General features: G+C 41.0%; 2 protein-coding genes across 2 annotated transcripts in view; both read left to right on the top strand.

Annotated features, from left to right (window-relative positions):
• The first annotated feature begins 1,426 nt into the window (after window positions 1-1,426).
• LOC112074383 (homeobox protein MSH-C-like) lies at window positions 1,427-4,158 on the top strand. The gene is made up of 2 exons (XM_024141566.2): window positions 1,427-1,967; window positions 2,588-4,158. The coding sequence occupies exons 1-2, from the start codon at window positions 1,532-1,534 to the stop codon at window positions 3,001-3,003; spliced, it is 852 nt and encodes a 283-aa protein (XP_023997334.1). The 5' UTR covers window positions 1,427-1,531; the 3' UTR covers window positions 3,004-4,158.
• A 6,782-nt stretch (window positions 4,159-10,940) lies between these two features.
• The window catches only part of LOC112074382 (patatin-like phospholipase domain-containing protein 6), a 28,276-nt gene continuing 23,236 nt past the window's right edge, over window positions 10,941-15,980 (top strand). The window contains exon 1 of the mRNA XM_070440502.1: window positions 10,941-11,066. The gene's annotated coding sequence lies outside the window, so the exon portion shown is untranslated. The remainder of the gene's footprint in view (window positions 11,067-15,980) is intronic.

The following is a 15,980-nucleotide window of genomic DNA, read 5'->3' on the forward strand; positions in this document are numbered from 1 at the left end:
TCATTATGTTACAAAGCTCCTGAAGGAAATGAGAGACTAAACGCTAAGAGCTTATTTTGCGTACTGGTGACACTTCAATCAAAGGCATTAATGTTCAAATAATATGTGGTCACATAAGGCCTATGCTGCCACTTTAAAGTGCTACGATATAATGTTTTGTGATAAGAGACAACTAGGTCTACACATATGAAATCAGACCAGGACACCACAGATATTCGAAACTGTCAAGTAAATGTTTTGTTTTTTCTAATATTTAATGTATTTTTTAAAAGTTGTTAATTGTTTCTGTTTTTTCCTTTACTTTGTGGAAGGTATTTGATGGCAAATGCCAAATATTTCATATTTGTTATAAAGATTAATAGGCTTTATTTAAAAATACATCTAAATCAATATTCATTGCATTGTCTTTTTTACCTGATCGTTTGTATTTTTGTTTTTAATTCCTCATTGTTCATTTGACTATTTTAATTTCAATGTTGCTCGATGTGTATTCTTTCTGTGGAAATATGATCATTTTCAAAAACATTTTCGAAATACTGCCCCTCTTATCACCCGATCAAGTTATGTTTGTTCTCTTCTTCCAAGAAATGAAACCGTCTTTAATGTCAGTGGTTGTGCCTCATTCCTGCAGCTATGCACTGGACTATGAAAAATATTTCGAGGACAACTGGTTAAGTGGAGTTAACCGTTCCCTTTTCTCCCCGAGGTAGCTTCCTTTTTGATCCCGCCGAGGCTGGCGCCTTCCACAACACAACTTGTCTGGCTTATTAAATAGTTTGACCTGAAAAAAAAAAACGCCTGTTGCTTCTCAACCGAGCCTATTGTAAACTTTAAAAAAGTCCATGACAGCCTTTAAATTGGCGTAATGCTGTGTGACAAACAGTCATAGCAAATCGATTTATTTCTCCATTATGTCTGTTCATAAATGGTTATATGACTTTTAATATTCTAATGAGTTTCAATTTATTTGTATATTTGTGTATATCCTTATTTTTTGTCCTTTCTCATATTTTATTTTAGCCTATTTAATACTTTAGAAGGATTCCTTTATAACCTTGCATTCTTCTGTATCTTATCACAACGTTCTCGGGTGCGAAATTAATTAATTAAAAGGTTCCAATAAGTGCTCAACTAATGGATGTAAATACTCATGAGGCCTCCCCACTGGTTAATTGCGCTAAAATTGGTCTACTTTGTGTTCGGCGGAGACAAAAACCCCTTGAGCTATCAACGCACCAGCTCCGCACGGGGTCTGTATGATTAAAACTTCTTGTCGCTTTCAAAGGGTCTCTTGATGTCTCTTGGAAGGCAGAGGGCCAATGAGGACGGAGGAAAGGAGCGCTGGGAACGTCACGAGGCCGAGTTGAGACGATGATTGGACGGCGCGGAGAGGGGAACAGTTACTGCACTTTTATAGACGACCCCATCTAGTGAGTTGAGCTACTGGGCAATATTCTGACAGCGAGGACAGCACCAGACGCTATACTCTCGATCGCGATTCGATTTTCTTGAGCTGGCCAGGCGGAGGTGTATGGCCCCGTACCCCTTTGAGATGAATCCCGTTGGCCTACCGGGGTCTCCGTCCCACGAGATTAAACTCCACCAGAAAGAAGTGTCGGATACGGAGTGTGAGGAACTTCAACCCAAAGATATGACAACCGACAAAGGATACAAAAGTAAGACGAGCAGTCTTCCATTCAGCGTCGAATCATTGATTTCCAAGAAAACAACCTGCAGGACTTACTATTCTTCTCCCTCCTCGGATTCGGGTCTCCTTCAACCGAAGCCTGTGGCGGCGGCGGTGCAGATCACCGAACAGTTTTCTCCAAGGACTTTTTACGTGGAGAGGAAAGTTTCCCCGGAAAGCTCGCAGAGCGTGTCGGACTGTCAGAATGACGACAATCAAGATTTTTGTGAGAAAGACCAGYGCACTTGGTTCCAGACAACATCTTTCTCGACTCCCCCTCGTAAGTCCCTGCTTCCAGAGTTATTGGCTGTCTAAATGTTGGTCAACTAATTAGGCCAACTATTCCATATTGTTTGTCTATTATAATAATAATAATAATAAAGTAGCAGTAGTCATATTATTAGCAGTAGTATTATTTCTAGTTTTTCTTTTATTAGTCTATTATTGATGTTATCGTATTTATGAGATCGTTATTACCTCACATAATAGATCGTCATAAGCCTACCTCACATATGTTGTCATCACTGTGGTCGTGCCTGTCTATCCAAAAATCTATAGAATTTGCCTCGAAATGTCCCTATATCAGTCTAATAATACAATGTTATTTCAGAGTAGCCCGATCGTTCTAAACTGTGCACAATTAGACAACGTTCCTGTATGTTCCCGAAGTTTGTCATAGGCCTATTTTGGAATTGGGAAAWTGGTAGGCCTATCCATTAAAAGTCACGGTGCAGGAATAAACCTTATGGCAATGTCCTTAAATGCATACCTTGTTTGGTGAGACTAATTATGACTAATTTATTGTCACATAGGCGCAGTGAAATGTGTTGTTTTAAAGGGTCAGCCGTTCTTGAGTTTTCCATTTGATAACAATACCTTTTAATTTATTTGTCCCTCCAGGAAGCTTAAGTCCACCTCCATGTCCTTTAAGGAAACATAAAAACAACCGAAAACCTCGAACGCCCTTCACTACCTCCCAGCTGCTCGCTCTGGAAAGGAAGTTCCGACAAAAGCAGTACCTCTCCATTGCGGAGCGAGCCGAATTCTCCAACTCCCTCAATTTGACCGAGACCCAGGTCAAAATCTGGTTCCAAAACAGGAGGGCTAAAGCCAAGAGACTTCAGGAGGCCGAGTTGGAAAAGTACAAACTGGCGTCGAAACCCATGCTACCTGCCTTTGCTCTGCCTTTCCCCCTGGGAGCGCACATGGGCTCTCCATCTCTCTACGGACATTCTAACGCCTACCCCAGGCCCACTTTACCTGTTCCGGGACTCTTCGGTGGACCTGTCGCCTATGGAATGTATTATTTGTCTTGACTTAGATTGTGCATTTACATTTGAGATAAAATCATATGTCATTTATATATGTCTTCAAACATGGTTGCAACACTTAACTCTACCCCCTGTCTGGAACATGGATATATTTTTCCAGAAAGCCATAATTTCCCAGAAAGCCTATAGGCCTATATTTGTCTACACGACAGAGATCATTTTTAGATATATGTTGTATACGCTCATTAAAGTCAAATAGGCCAATACTTGTGGGACATGTTCRCATGCCTAGATATTCTTAGCCAAATGTTGGCCACATTGTTGATTGCAAGATGGTGATTGCAAGATCATTTTATATCAAAGGCCTATAGGCCTTATTTTGTATATTTCTGATAGCGATTTCTGATAGTTGAGCAGTTATCAATGGCCAAGTTGTTAATGCACGTGAGGCCTTAAAACACAAACCGTTTGCCACTTGCAACTAACAGCGTGTGTAATTGATCACTAGACCTATACATTTTTGTATCCATTTCGATTATACACAAAGGGGGGCATAACATTAAGTTTATGTAATTTAACAGGCCTAGACAACGTCAATATCCTCGTGCGTAATATATAGCCCAGTGCGCCATGCAACGAAAAAGTACTTAAAACAGCCTTATTGAAAGTGCCTTAAAATACCAACTAGGCCTATTTTGACCTCTRGAAAAGCTTACTTGAACTGTAAAATGTCTGTCATTTGTTTCATTTGTTCAATATTGACGATTTTTTACATTCAATTGTCCGTGCATACAATTATGGAAAATCATGACCAACAGAATTATGCATGTGTACATTTGCCGCATTTCTTTCCAGTTGCAAGCTCTGTAAATCCGGTTTCTTTTCATGGAGTGAAATATTACTTTAGAAAACAAATGTGCATAAACAATTTGTACTTTTTTTTACTATGAGGCCTTAAGATCAATTACAAATGTGATATTTGTATGATAAAAAAATGATTTTATTTTCAAGAAATATAAATAATATCATTGTAAATAATAGTGTTCACGTGTTCTGCAACTGATGGAAGAAGGCGCAGGAATATTGATATTTATTAAATATCTCTGTATCTGTACTGTGTACATACATGGTCTTATTTTAATTATTCACTCATACCTGTAAAAACTGAGCTCAGTAAATAAACATTATAATTTAAACTTCTGTTGAAATGCTTTTGTCTCGTCAATGAATACAGATTACACGTATTACACCACACGGTGAACATCAAGATTGAAAGGGAAAATTGTCTTGACAGGAACCAATGTAGGCCTACATTTTCTCCTAATTTTCTCTTCATTAGAAATGTAACAACAGTTTCTAATTTCAAGGTTCAGTATTTAACCTCCATCTATTCTGAATAATAGTTGTATAGTTCGTTCATCTATAACGACTGGAATGGTATATTTCTGCAACAAAAACTGGCAAAGTTTTCTTGATACTTGCAATGTTTAAACGAACAATATCCTTAGGCTATATATGTTTATTAYCAATTTAATAGTTGTGCGAATTAGGCCTACTTTGACAAGAAAAACTGAAATTATAGGCTACCTTCACAAGACTAGACTTGTGCGGCTGTTGTAATAWGCCCATCACTACCTCTAATAGCCGTACTCCRATGATCAATATTTATTAAAATGTTAATAATAATTACAATCATGCGCTTTCATAAGATTTTTCCTTGYTATATTGTTTTATTTGTGTATTTTGCCATTTGTTAAGCTAAACGATAGTTGAAACGACCAATGACGTTTGGATGCTATGATTTGGTTTTATTAATCTCTATCATATTAAACACAAAAACAGTAGATTTCAACCAGTATTATTCAATCTATCTAGTCATTTCTTAATTCCACATGAACCGTTGTATCATCCATCACCAAGRGTTTCGTATAGGCCTACTCAAAAAGTGATGATGTGTCTTCATTTCTCCCCTGGTTGTTTAGGCTACAGTTTTGGAATGATATGGCATTTTTCACCACCAAGTAGCCTAGGGAGCTTTAGCGAAAGTGGGACGATGTTCAGTATTTAAATTTAAATTTTTTAATTTTTTTTTTTTTTTTTTTAAATATGACAATCTCCAAGAAACCCGTCGTGATTTGAGTGGTGCGCAAGGGTCCTCGTGTTGGAACCACTTCACACTCCAACACGGTAGTGGGCGATATACACTCTATTTGTTTCCCGACCAATGGATGCACCAAAGAAATAGAGCCACTTCCACAGTTGCGCAGTGTGGGTAAAAGCTTGGACGTAACGAGGTATTTTGTSAATTAAAGTATTGTAAATAAAACGTTTTGGTAGCCATGTCAGTTATGGAAATATTATACCATGCAACGTGTGCTTGTCCTGCACGGGCATATAGTCGTTATTGTTACCCTTCCCACACGTAGGCGTTCGTCTGAAATCTCATGTGTTTTGCATTCCGACCTTGGCTGTAATGTTGGTGCTAACAACTTGCAAGGTTGTCAAACGTTTAGTTTGCAGAGTTAGCATTAAAGAAATGCAGTTAAGTTTTACATTAGTGCTTGCAATGATTAAACAGCGTTTTGCTCATCTGCAGAAGAAAAGTAGAAGCATTGGCATGCTTGCATAATTCAAGACATGTGACTGTTTCAAGTGTCACCACATTGTTTCTTGACAGCAGGGCTGAAATGGCAGTTTAACAAAACCAATAGCAATACCCAACTGAATCCATCATGTGTCTTGGCATTTCTCCTGGGTAAAACCATTTGAATTCAATCACTTTTTGACAGCATCCCTTGATTTAAACAAAACTTTCCATACATGTTTGTCCATGGAAGACTTGGTCAGAAAGTGACTTTTTGGACCTGAATGCCAAAACATTCAGGAGATAAAGGTGCTCAAAGTTGACTCATTTTGCATACCCTACCATAACATGAGACATCCATGTTTTCATCACTGGAAAATATAAACGGTTGAGTTTAATATAATTTAAAAGCTTGCAAACTGGGTTGACATTTTAACCTTCAAAACACCCGCAAAACACCAGTCTCAACAGTCTCAATGTCAACAGTGAAGAGGTGACTCCGGGATGCTGGCCTTCTAGGCAGAGTTCCTCTGTCCAGTGTCTGTGTTCTTTTGCCTATCTTAATCTTTTATTTTTATTGACCAGTCTGAGATATAGATTTTTCTTTGCAACTCTGCCTAGAAGGCCAGCATCAGTTTCTTGGCAATTTCTTGCATGGAATAGCCTTAATTTCTCAGAACAAAAATAGACTGACGAGTTTCAGAAGAAAGTTCTTTGTTTCTGGCCATTTTGCACCTGTAATCGAACCCACAAATGTTGATGCTCCAGARACTCAACTAGTCTAAAGAAGGCCAGTTGTATTGCTTCTTTAATCAGAACAGTTTTAAGCTCTGCTAACATAATTGCAAAAGGGTTTTCTAATGTCAATTAGCCTTTTAAAATGATCAACTTGGATTAGCTCACACAACGTGCCATTGGAACACAGGATTGATGGTTGCTGATAATGGGCCTCTGTACGCCTATGTAGATATTCKATTTTWAAYAATCAGCCGTTTCCAGCTACAATAGTCATTTACAACATTAACCATGTCTACACTGTATTTCTGATCAATTTGATGTTATTTTAATGGACAAAAATGTGCTTTTCTTTCAAACACAAGGACATTTCTAAGTGACCCCAAACTTTTGAACGATAGTGTACATGCACATATTACTTCAATTACCTCGAATAACATGTGCCCCCGCACATTGACTCTGTACATACTGTTATTTTACTGCCGCTCTTTAATTATTTGTTATTTAATTTTTTACTTAACACTTATTTTTCTTAAAACGGCATTGTTGGTTTAATTAAGGGGTGGTAAGTAAGCATTTCACTGTAAGGTTTCACCTGTTGTATTCGGCGCATGTGACAAATACAATTTCATTTGATTTGACTCTCATAGTCATCACACCAAAGCCAGTGTTGCCAATATCAGACCGCTGCGCTATAGGCGCATGTCTGGAAAAAGCTATTTCCTTATCACTGGTGCAGAGGAATGGAATGGTGTACCAAACCATATAATATCCATTCATACGCTAGGGAGTTTTAAGATAAACCTTGAGATATGGTTTATGGGCAAAATGCTTTAAAACTGCACAGGCTTAAAGAAAATATAATTGTTTTCAGTAAACGTTACATGGTCATCTATTTTATTCATTTTACAGTTTCCTCCCTATTGATGAGACGTATTTTGTTTCCATGTTATAATCTTGGGTATATTTTGTTTTCATGTATTTTCATGAGAACCACAATGGAAATACGTGTTTAAACTGTTTGTCATCCTCAATGATTTTAATGGCATGGTACTGTATCTACATGTGTGGTTGTTTTGTGTTTTAAAATGGTCAAATACATCAATGGGAAAATATGTATGGACGGTTTCGTTCAAATCAAAAGGGGCACGGGCAAAAAGTAGAATGGATTTACCCTCCTTTGAAGATTGAGTAGTTTAGATCGAGAACATTGAGTTCTATTACTTCTCTGTAATGTCTACGCTGCTGCTAATCTTAGTTATTATCTATGCATAGCCACTTTAATAACTCTACCTACATGTACATATTACCTCAATTACCCCGATTGACTCCACCTTAGTACCATGAGAATGATCGAGGGCTCTACTTTGTAGCTCTACTTTGTATCTGTTCCATTATGGCATCTGTGAGCGCACAGTCAATGTCATTGAGTCCATCTCCGTCAATGTCATTGAGTCCATCTCCGTTTGAAGTTGTCCATTTTCTTCTACTACTTCTATGAGTTGGTAAACAAACTGAAAGGGTGCATACTGCCACCTGGATGTGTTGTTTGAACAGGTATAAAGCCAAGGTTGGCGATTTACTGCCACCTGCAGATATGGAATGTTTGCTAATGAGTATAATTCATGGGCTGATTCCTCTTGATGACCCGGATGGAATTCTGTGAGCCTTCCTTAACCCATAGGATGTTCCACCCAGTTAACTACTTCAAGATGTTGAAAGTCCTCAATGGTGCTGCCCAGGCTAAAACAGGATTTTGAGCACTAGAGTCCTCTATCTATCTCTATCTATGGGCAGTGCATGGTCAGGAAAAACTCATAGCCCTAAATGTTAGGCATATTTGACTTTATTTGACTCTGTTTATTTCTGAAATGTGTGTCTGTCCAGGCATTTTGCTCTGAGGTAATGGTATCTCCTTCTCCCTCAGAATAGATGCCTACTTGGAGGCATCCAAGGCCCAGTATTCAACAGAGGTGACCATCCAATACATGCATAGAGTAGAAGACTCACTCACTTTCTCACTCTCTCTGACACACACACACTCCAGTTTGCAGTATAGAGTGAGAGTCCATACTGTCCTCACTGCTCTCCCTGTCTTTTCAGCTGGATAAGTTCCACAACATGATCCCGTTCGACCAAATGACCATCGACATGTTCCCAGAGACCAAGCTAGACAAGGAGAAGCACCCGTACTGCCCACACAAACCCATTGCCGAGCAGTAACTTATCACTACTGGCCAGCCACGTAAGCCCATGGCAGACTTATCACCAGGCATATCACTTTGCCTCACAAAAATAGATAATCTACAGATCTGAGTACATTATTTTATTGTCATGATTCTTTTATTTCCTTGAGAAATATTGTTTGTTTTCTCTATGCTTTTTTTCCTAAGGCTTTCAGAGGAAGTAGTAATAGTGCCATATCTAACGACGCAAACATTCAATTGGTTTTTGAGCCAAACATTTGTTTGTTGCTTCACTAATTTAGCTTTCTTATCATGCATTTTGTCAATTAAATATTACCACTACAAAATAGAAATGTTGATGATGTAATGGCTGTTTCTAGATTGAGAACCTAATTCTCCTAAACTCGGACCTGCCCCCCCCCACCCCACCCCACCCCACCCCCCTATGTGCACATTTTGGTTTTTGCCCTAGCACTACATAGCTAATTCAAATTACCAACTCATCAAGCTTTGATGATTTGAATCCGCTGTGTAGTGCTAGGGCATAAACCAAAACGTGCACTCAGGGGGGGGGGGGCAGGACCGAGTTTGGGAAACCCTCTCCTAACCTGCCACGTTAGTTCTCCTAACCTGCTGTGTAAGTCTACCTAACCTGTTATGAAAGGTCACTTCTGCTTGTCAAAACCGGCAGCCTGCTTTGAGAACAGTGTGAGTTTCCACTAATGCGATACACATGTCAAAGATATGTTCCAGGTAGAATATCCCAGATAATAAACGCTATGGTGTACTGACAAGTTAGCACCACTGGGTGGCAGTATATGCATGTACTTGGCTCCAGGTTGAATGTGGCACCTAGACTCACAGCACACTTTCCATACTTGCACAAATGTATGAAATTAGTATTGTGAATGATTTAAGTGTTGCTTGTTGTTAGCTGAATGGATGTATGGATTACATTTTAGTCATTTAGCAGACACTCTTATCCAGAGTGACTTACAATTAGTGCATTCATTTTAAAATAGCTAGGTGAGACAACATATCACAATCGTATAATGTTCATTATTAGCTTGTTCCACCATTGGGGTGCCAGGACAGAGAAAAGCTTTGACTGGGCTGGGCTGAGCGGGAGGCCCCCCCCCCCCCGGTATGGATGGGAGGGTCAAGAGACCAGATGTGGCAGAACGGAGTGCTCGGTTTGGGGTGTAGGGTTTGAGCATAGCCTGAAGGTAAGGGGATGCAGTTCCCCTTGCTGCTCTGTAGGCAAGCATCAGGATCTTGAAGATGATATGAGCTTCGACTGGAAGCGAGTGGAGTGTGCAGAGGAGCGGAGTGACATGGCAGAGCTTAGGAAGGTTGAACACCAGGCAGACTGCAGCATTCTGGATACATTTCAGGGGTTTGATGGCACAAGCGGGGAGCTCAGCCAAAGCAGAGTTGCAGTAGTCTAGATGGGAGATGACAAGTGCCTGGATTAGGACCTGCGCCGCTTCCTGTGTGAGGAAAGGTCGTACTCTATGGATGTTGTAGAGCATGAACCTGCACGAACAAGTCACTTCTTTGATGTTTGCAGAGAATGACAGGGTGTTGTCCAGGGTCACGCCAAGGTTCTTTGCACTCTGGGAGGGGAACACTGTAGATTTGTCAACCGTGATGGAGAGGTCTTGAAGCGGGCAAGCCTTTCCCGGGAGGAAAAGCAGCTCCGTTTTGACGAGGTGGTGGGCCGACAAGGTGAGATGTCTGCCAGGCACACAGAGATGCGTGTCGCCACCTGGGTGTCAGAAGGGGGGAAGGAGAGGAGCAGTTGAGTGTCATCCGCATAGCAATGATAGGAGAGACCATGTGAGAACCGAGTAACTTGGTGTACATAGAAAAGAGGAGCGGGCCTAGCGTTTTGGATGTGGCTTTACCCTAATTATAGGGCCTTTAAACCATCACAATAGTGATTGAATCAATCATCCCTCATTCAATACTAAATACTGATGAGCACTGAGGAATATCATTATATTTTATAAATTGCTGCCTTATCTTTTCTATCTAATATACATCTTGGTAGATGTCTGAAGATTTTGATAACATTTTTTTGTCATTTTTTATTTTAATATTATAATGATGGCACCTGTAGAAAGTGGGCAATGTCATGTACTACATACCCAGTTGATCAATATGTATTGTCATTAGTTTGTAGTCAGGATCCATCATAAATATTTTATTAGCAGCTAAAGTGAGTGTTCAGTTATCAAGATTAATTTACTAAATTCATGCATGATAAACTGTACAGTACATTTTTGYTTTGTTGTKTCTTGTTACTGGTTAGTGTAATCGTCAGTCATATACACCTCGCCAATCACAGGTCTATTTGTAGCGTCCCCTTCTCAGCCTTGCAGTGCGACTGGCTACTTCTCTCATATGTATATAAAGGTAGGCGGGCTATGTTGCAACATTCATTCCTGGATGCAGATTGGATTAGATATCCACAATWTCAGATTTGGATTGGCCTGCGGCTCATGTAGAATAAAAAATAGGAGGAGTTATATTACAGATAATTTCCGCTATGTGTGTTATTTGACAGTYCTGTAAAGCTTGACGAGAAACACGCAGTTCAGGTAAGGYTGTTTATCGTTTTAGTCACTTTACATGTCGATAAATATCATGACATTTCTAGTGAGAGGTCTGTCTAGCTGAATAAATTGACATATGTATGCGTCTTTGTGGTAGAGATTGTGTCACCAAATGTCCAGATAGTGCGCGAGCTGTGCCGAGCATGTCAATCAATAAGCACTTTCCCTGCTGAGGTCAAAAMACAGCATCTTTGCATTAACCAGATMCTGGTGGCTTTTCTGCACMAGCCAACTTGGTGAAATTCGAAAGCGACTGTATTTGTACATTACATTAGGTATTTTCTACGGCTGGTTGGTCTCATTGTAAACAACGATCTAACGTTAGCTGTTGGGTTGGCATTATCGGTCATCATATGCCAATGCTAACTAGAGGGGACTATAGTTAACGGCTAGCTAGCGAGGTTTATGATGCTTGCCTGCTGTTTCAAAGCGTGTCAATTTAGCTAGGTACTGTAACTAGGCTACTGAATGTTGTGGTGTAGCGGCACACATTGTAACTGTTAACGTTAGCTATGTACCTAGCTAACTAGCTACAACATAATGAGATGACTTAATTGAGTACAAGTTTCTAATGGGCTTTCCAGAACATGTTTGGCCCTGTAGTACTGCTAAGYTAGATGAGTGCCTAGACACGAAATTAGAATCACTTCACCAGTTTCATTACCGTACTCTGCGCAAAAACATACCCACGGTTTGCGCAGGTCCGAGCTAGAATGCGGCTACGTTAGATTCAAAAGGGCGGATCAGGATATTAATGAGGGCTAGTAATACAACGCTACACGCCAGGGTTCCGAATTATGCAACAACTATTTTGACATAGAAACCCGAGCTGACCTATTGCCACACTGTCCTGCTACCGTTCACAACTGCACACGACTCATGAGCTACTAATTCATGTCACAAAGGCTATACTGTAGTTAACCTACACATTTGAAAACGGTAATATGGTTCATGCTAATTGATAGACTTTAGGGAGCAAAGGTCAAYTTGTGCCATATGCTTATGTCTGGTTTCTGTTCTCTATGACCCTAGTTATTGCACATCATAGAAAGTTGGCTAAGTCAGAGTTCATGTACWTTCTGTCCATAGTCCCCACAGTAGTTTGTCTGTTCTCTAGGGTCTGACAGGCTGACCCAGTATAAACAACATGCTATAGGCTGTTGTTGGTGGTTAATCCCTGGCCCAGAATGGGCAGTGTACGTAAATAAAACAGGTTTGGTTGTGCTATTATTGCTTCTGGTGTGAGAGGGAGAGAAGGAGGAATGACGAGAGAGGGAAAGAGTTTGCACATGCCTGGGCCTAGGGACATCGACACTGGCAGCATTGTTTTCAGGACAATGGGAATAGCCACCAAGCTATATGGAGGCGTTACTGGAGAGTGGGAGAGAGAGACAGCTGCTTCTGCTAGAGGAGATTTCTGTAACATTTTACCCTTTTCACTGACAGTGATCTTATTACTCTGTAATAATTCTGCTAGCCTAAGCCTTGTAGTAGTAGTAGTGTGCAATGCATGCAATGGTTAGCATAGGCCTACGTGTTACACAATAGGATATACATGGTGACAACACTTAATATTCACTGAGATGGCATGAAGGGACACGGCAACTCGCTCTTGGGATCATTGGACACTCAGTACTTTAAGTTTGCCTGATTGACTGTCTTTTATCCTTCGAGAGCAAATTCTTTCCACGACAAAAGCCTAGCACTGCAACTGTGAGTGAGGGGCAGGGAAAATGTAATGATGAGCAAATGGAAACGTGTATATTTTCCTTTCTATATGATTACCCTGGGCCTCCTTGTTGTCTATACAGCACAGACCAACAGAGCATGTGATGTTTCCAGAGCCAGACAGTACTGCTTGGCTGGGTGGAATCATGGCTAGGCCTAGTTTACCATGGTATTTCATTAAAATGGGCATTTATTAACATAGGGATATTCAGTAGTTTGGGTACTTACAGTTTTGCTTCAGCAGTTGGTTAAATGAGTCAAGCACAAATTAATGGTGGAGGATGAGAGAGAGTAGTAGAGAGAATAGACCTTGATGCTACACATCCTGTTTCAGGTCTGTTTGTGACAGGCTATGCAATAGGACAGTCCACTGTCAGCCACTCTCGGATTTGATTTCATCCAATGCAGCTCTTGTCCTCTGATTCCTAGACCATMTTGTCATGGATTATCCCTTTAGCTGGGGTTCAAAAGTACATACAGAGTATTCAGACCCCTTTGCTTTTCCACATTTTATTACGTTAGCCTTATTCTAAAATGGATTTWAAAAATGCTCAATTTACACACAATACCCCATAATGACAAAGCAAAAACAGGTTTAGAAATTAGTATTCAGACCCTTTACTCAGTACTTTGTTGAAGCCCTTGGCACCGATTACAGCCTTGAGTCTTCTTGGTTCTTCTTGAGTCTTCTTGGGTATGATGCTACAAGCTTGGCACACCTGTATTTGGCACACCTGTATTTTTGTTTCTCCCATTCTTCTCTGCAGATCCTCTGAAGTTCTGTCAGGTTGGATGGGGAGCGTTGGTGCACAGGCACAGCAATTTTCAGGTCTCTCCAGAGATGTTCGATCGGGTTCAAGTCTGGGTTCTGGCTGGGCCACTCAAGTACATTCAGAGACTTGTCCCACAGCCACTCCCGCTTTGTGCTTAGGGTCGATGTCCTGTTGGAAGGTGAACCTTCGCCCCAGTCTGAGGTCTTGAGCGCACTGGAGCAAGTTATCATAAAGGATCTCTGTACTTTGCTCTGTTCATCTTTTCCTCGATCCCGACTAGTCTCCCAGTCCCTGCCGCTGAAAAACATCCCCAAAGCATGATGCTGCCATCACCATACTTCACCATAGGGATGGTGCCAGGTTTCTTCCAGACGTGACACTTGGCATTTAGGCCAAAAAGTTCAATCTTGGTTTCATCAGACCAGAGAACCTTGTTTCTCATGGTCAGAGTCCTTTAGGTGCCTTTTGGCAAACTCCAAGCAGGCTTTCATGTGCCTTTTACTGAGGAGTGACTTCCGTCTGGCCACTCTACCACAAAGGCTTGATTGGTAGAGTGCTGCAGAGATGGTTGTCCTTCTGGAAGGTTCTCCCATCTCCACAGAGGAACTCTGGAGCTCTTTCAGAGTGACCATCAAGTTCTTGGTCACCTCCCTGACTAAGGCCCTTCTCACCCGATTGCTCAGTTTGACCTCATGGCTTGGTTTTTGCTCTGACATGTACTGTCATCTGTGGGACCTTTTTATATAYACAGGTGTGTGCCTTTCCAAATCATGTCCAATCAATTGAATTTACCACAGGTGGACTTCAATCAAGTTGTAGAAACATCTTAAGGATGATCAATGGAAACAGGATGTACCTGAGCTCAATTCTGAGTCTCATTGCATAGGGTCTGAATAATTATGTAAATAAGGTATTTCTGTATTTAATTTRTTATACATMTGCAAAAAAAAWYWMWTTTTTTCTTTCTGCTGTGTCATTATGAGGTATTGTGTGTAGATTGAGGATTTCTTAAAATTTGATCTATTTTAGAATAAAACTGTAACGTAACAAAATGTGGAAAAGGGGAAGGGGTCTGAATACTTTCCGAATGCACTGTGTGTAGCCTATAAAGACTTTGTTTGGGTTGCATACTTGCATTTGTTCATGTCAACAAATGGGTTAGGAGAGATGGTGGGGGGTCTGGAATGTCTGCTGTGATGTAGTGATAAATGGATGGAGTGGGAGGAAGAAAAGTAAAGAGGCGAGATGATGAAGGGAACAGATGGGGGTGGAGTTTCATTGGTCAGTGCTAGGCCTAAATCCCWGGAGTAATCAAATCAAATCAAAGTTTATTTGTCACGTGTGCCAAATACAACCGGTGTAGACCTTACAGTGAAATGCTTACTTACTTAAACAATAGTGCAAAAAAGTTATTAGGTGAACAATCGGTAAGTAAAGAAATAAAAAAACAGGAACAAACCAGGCTATATACAGTAGCAAGGCTATAAAAGTAGTGAGGCTACATACAGACACTGGTTAGTCAGGCTGATTGAGGTAGTATGTACATGTAGATATGGTTAAAGTGACTATGCATGTATGATGAACAGAGAGTAGCAGTAGCGTAAAAGAGGGGTTGGCGGGTGGAGGGACACAATGCAGATAGCCCGGTTAGCTAATGTGCGGGAGCACTGGTTGGTCGGCCCAATTGAGGTAGTATGTACATGAATGTATAGTTAAAGTGACTATGCATATATGATAAACAGAGAGTAGCAGCAGCGTKAAAAGAGGGGTTTGGGGGGCACACAATGCAAAAAGTCTGGGTAATCATTTGGTTACCGGTTCAGGAGTCTTATGGCTTGGGGGTAAATACTGTTGAGAAGCCTTTTTGTCCTAGACTTGGCACTCCGGTACTGCTTGCCAAGCGGTAGTAGAGAGAACAGTTTATGACTGGGGTGGCTGGGGTCTTTGACAATTCTTAGGGCCTTCCTCTGACACCGCCTGGTGTAGAGGTCCTGGATGGCAGGCAGCTTAGCCCCAGTGATGTACTGGGCCGTACGCACTACCCTCTGTAGTGCCTTGCGGTCAGAGGCCGAGCAATTGCCGTACCAGGCAGTGATGCAACCAGTCAGGATGCTCTCGATGTTGCAGCTGTAGAACCTTTTGAGGATCTCAGGACCCATGCCAAATCTTTTTAGTTTCCTGAGGGAGAATAGGCTTTGTCGTGCCCTCTTCATGACTGTCTTGGTGTGTTTGGAGCATTCTAGTTTGTTGTTGATGTGGACACCAAGGAACTTGAATAACCCAAATAGGGATGGGGGGGTAAACCCTCTTAGAGGACCAGCCCTCAGGGAGATGGTCATGGGAAGAGGGGGGTAGTAGTACCATGCCATCTGGGCACAGTAGGATTGTCTGTCTCTGG

Source organism: Salvelinus sp. IW2-2015, unplaced genomic scaffold (genome assembly GCF_002910315.2).
Source record: "Salvelinus sp. IW2-2015 unplaced genomic scaffold, ASM291031v2 Un_scaffold2611, whole genome shotgun sequence".
NCBI lineage: Eukaryota > Metazoa > Chordata > Actinopteri > Salmoniformes > Salmonidae > Salvelinus > Salvelinus sp. IW2-2015.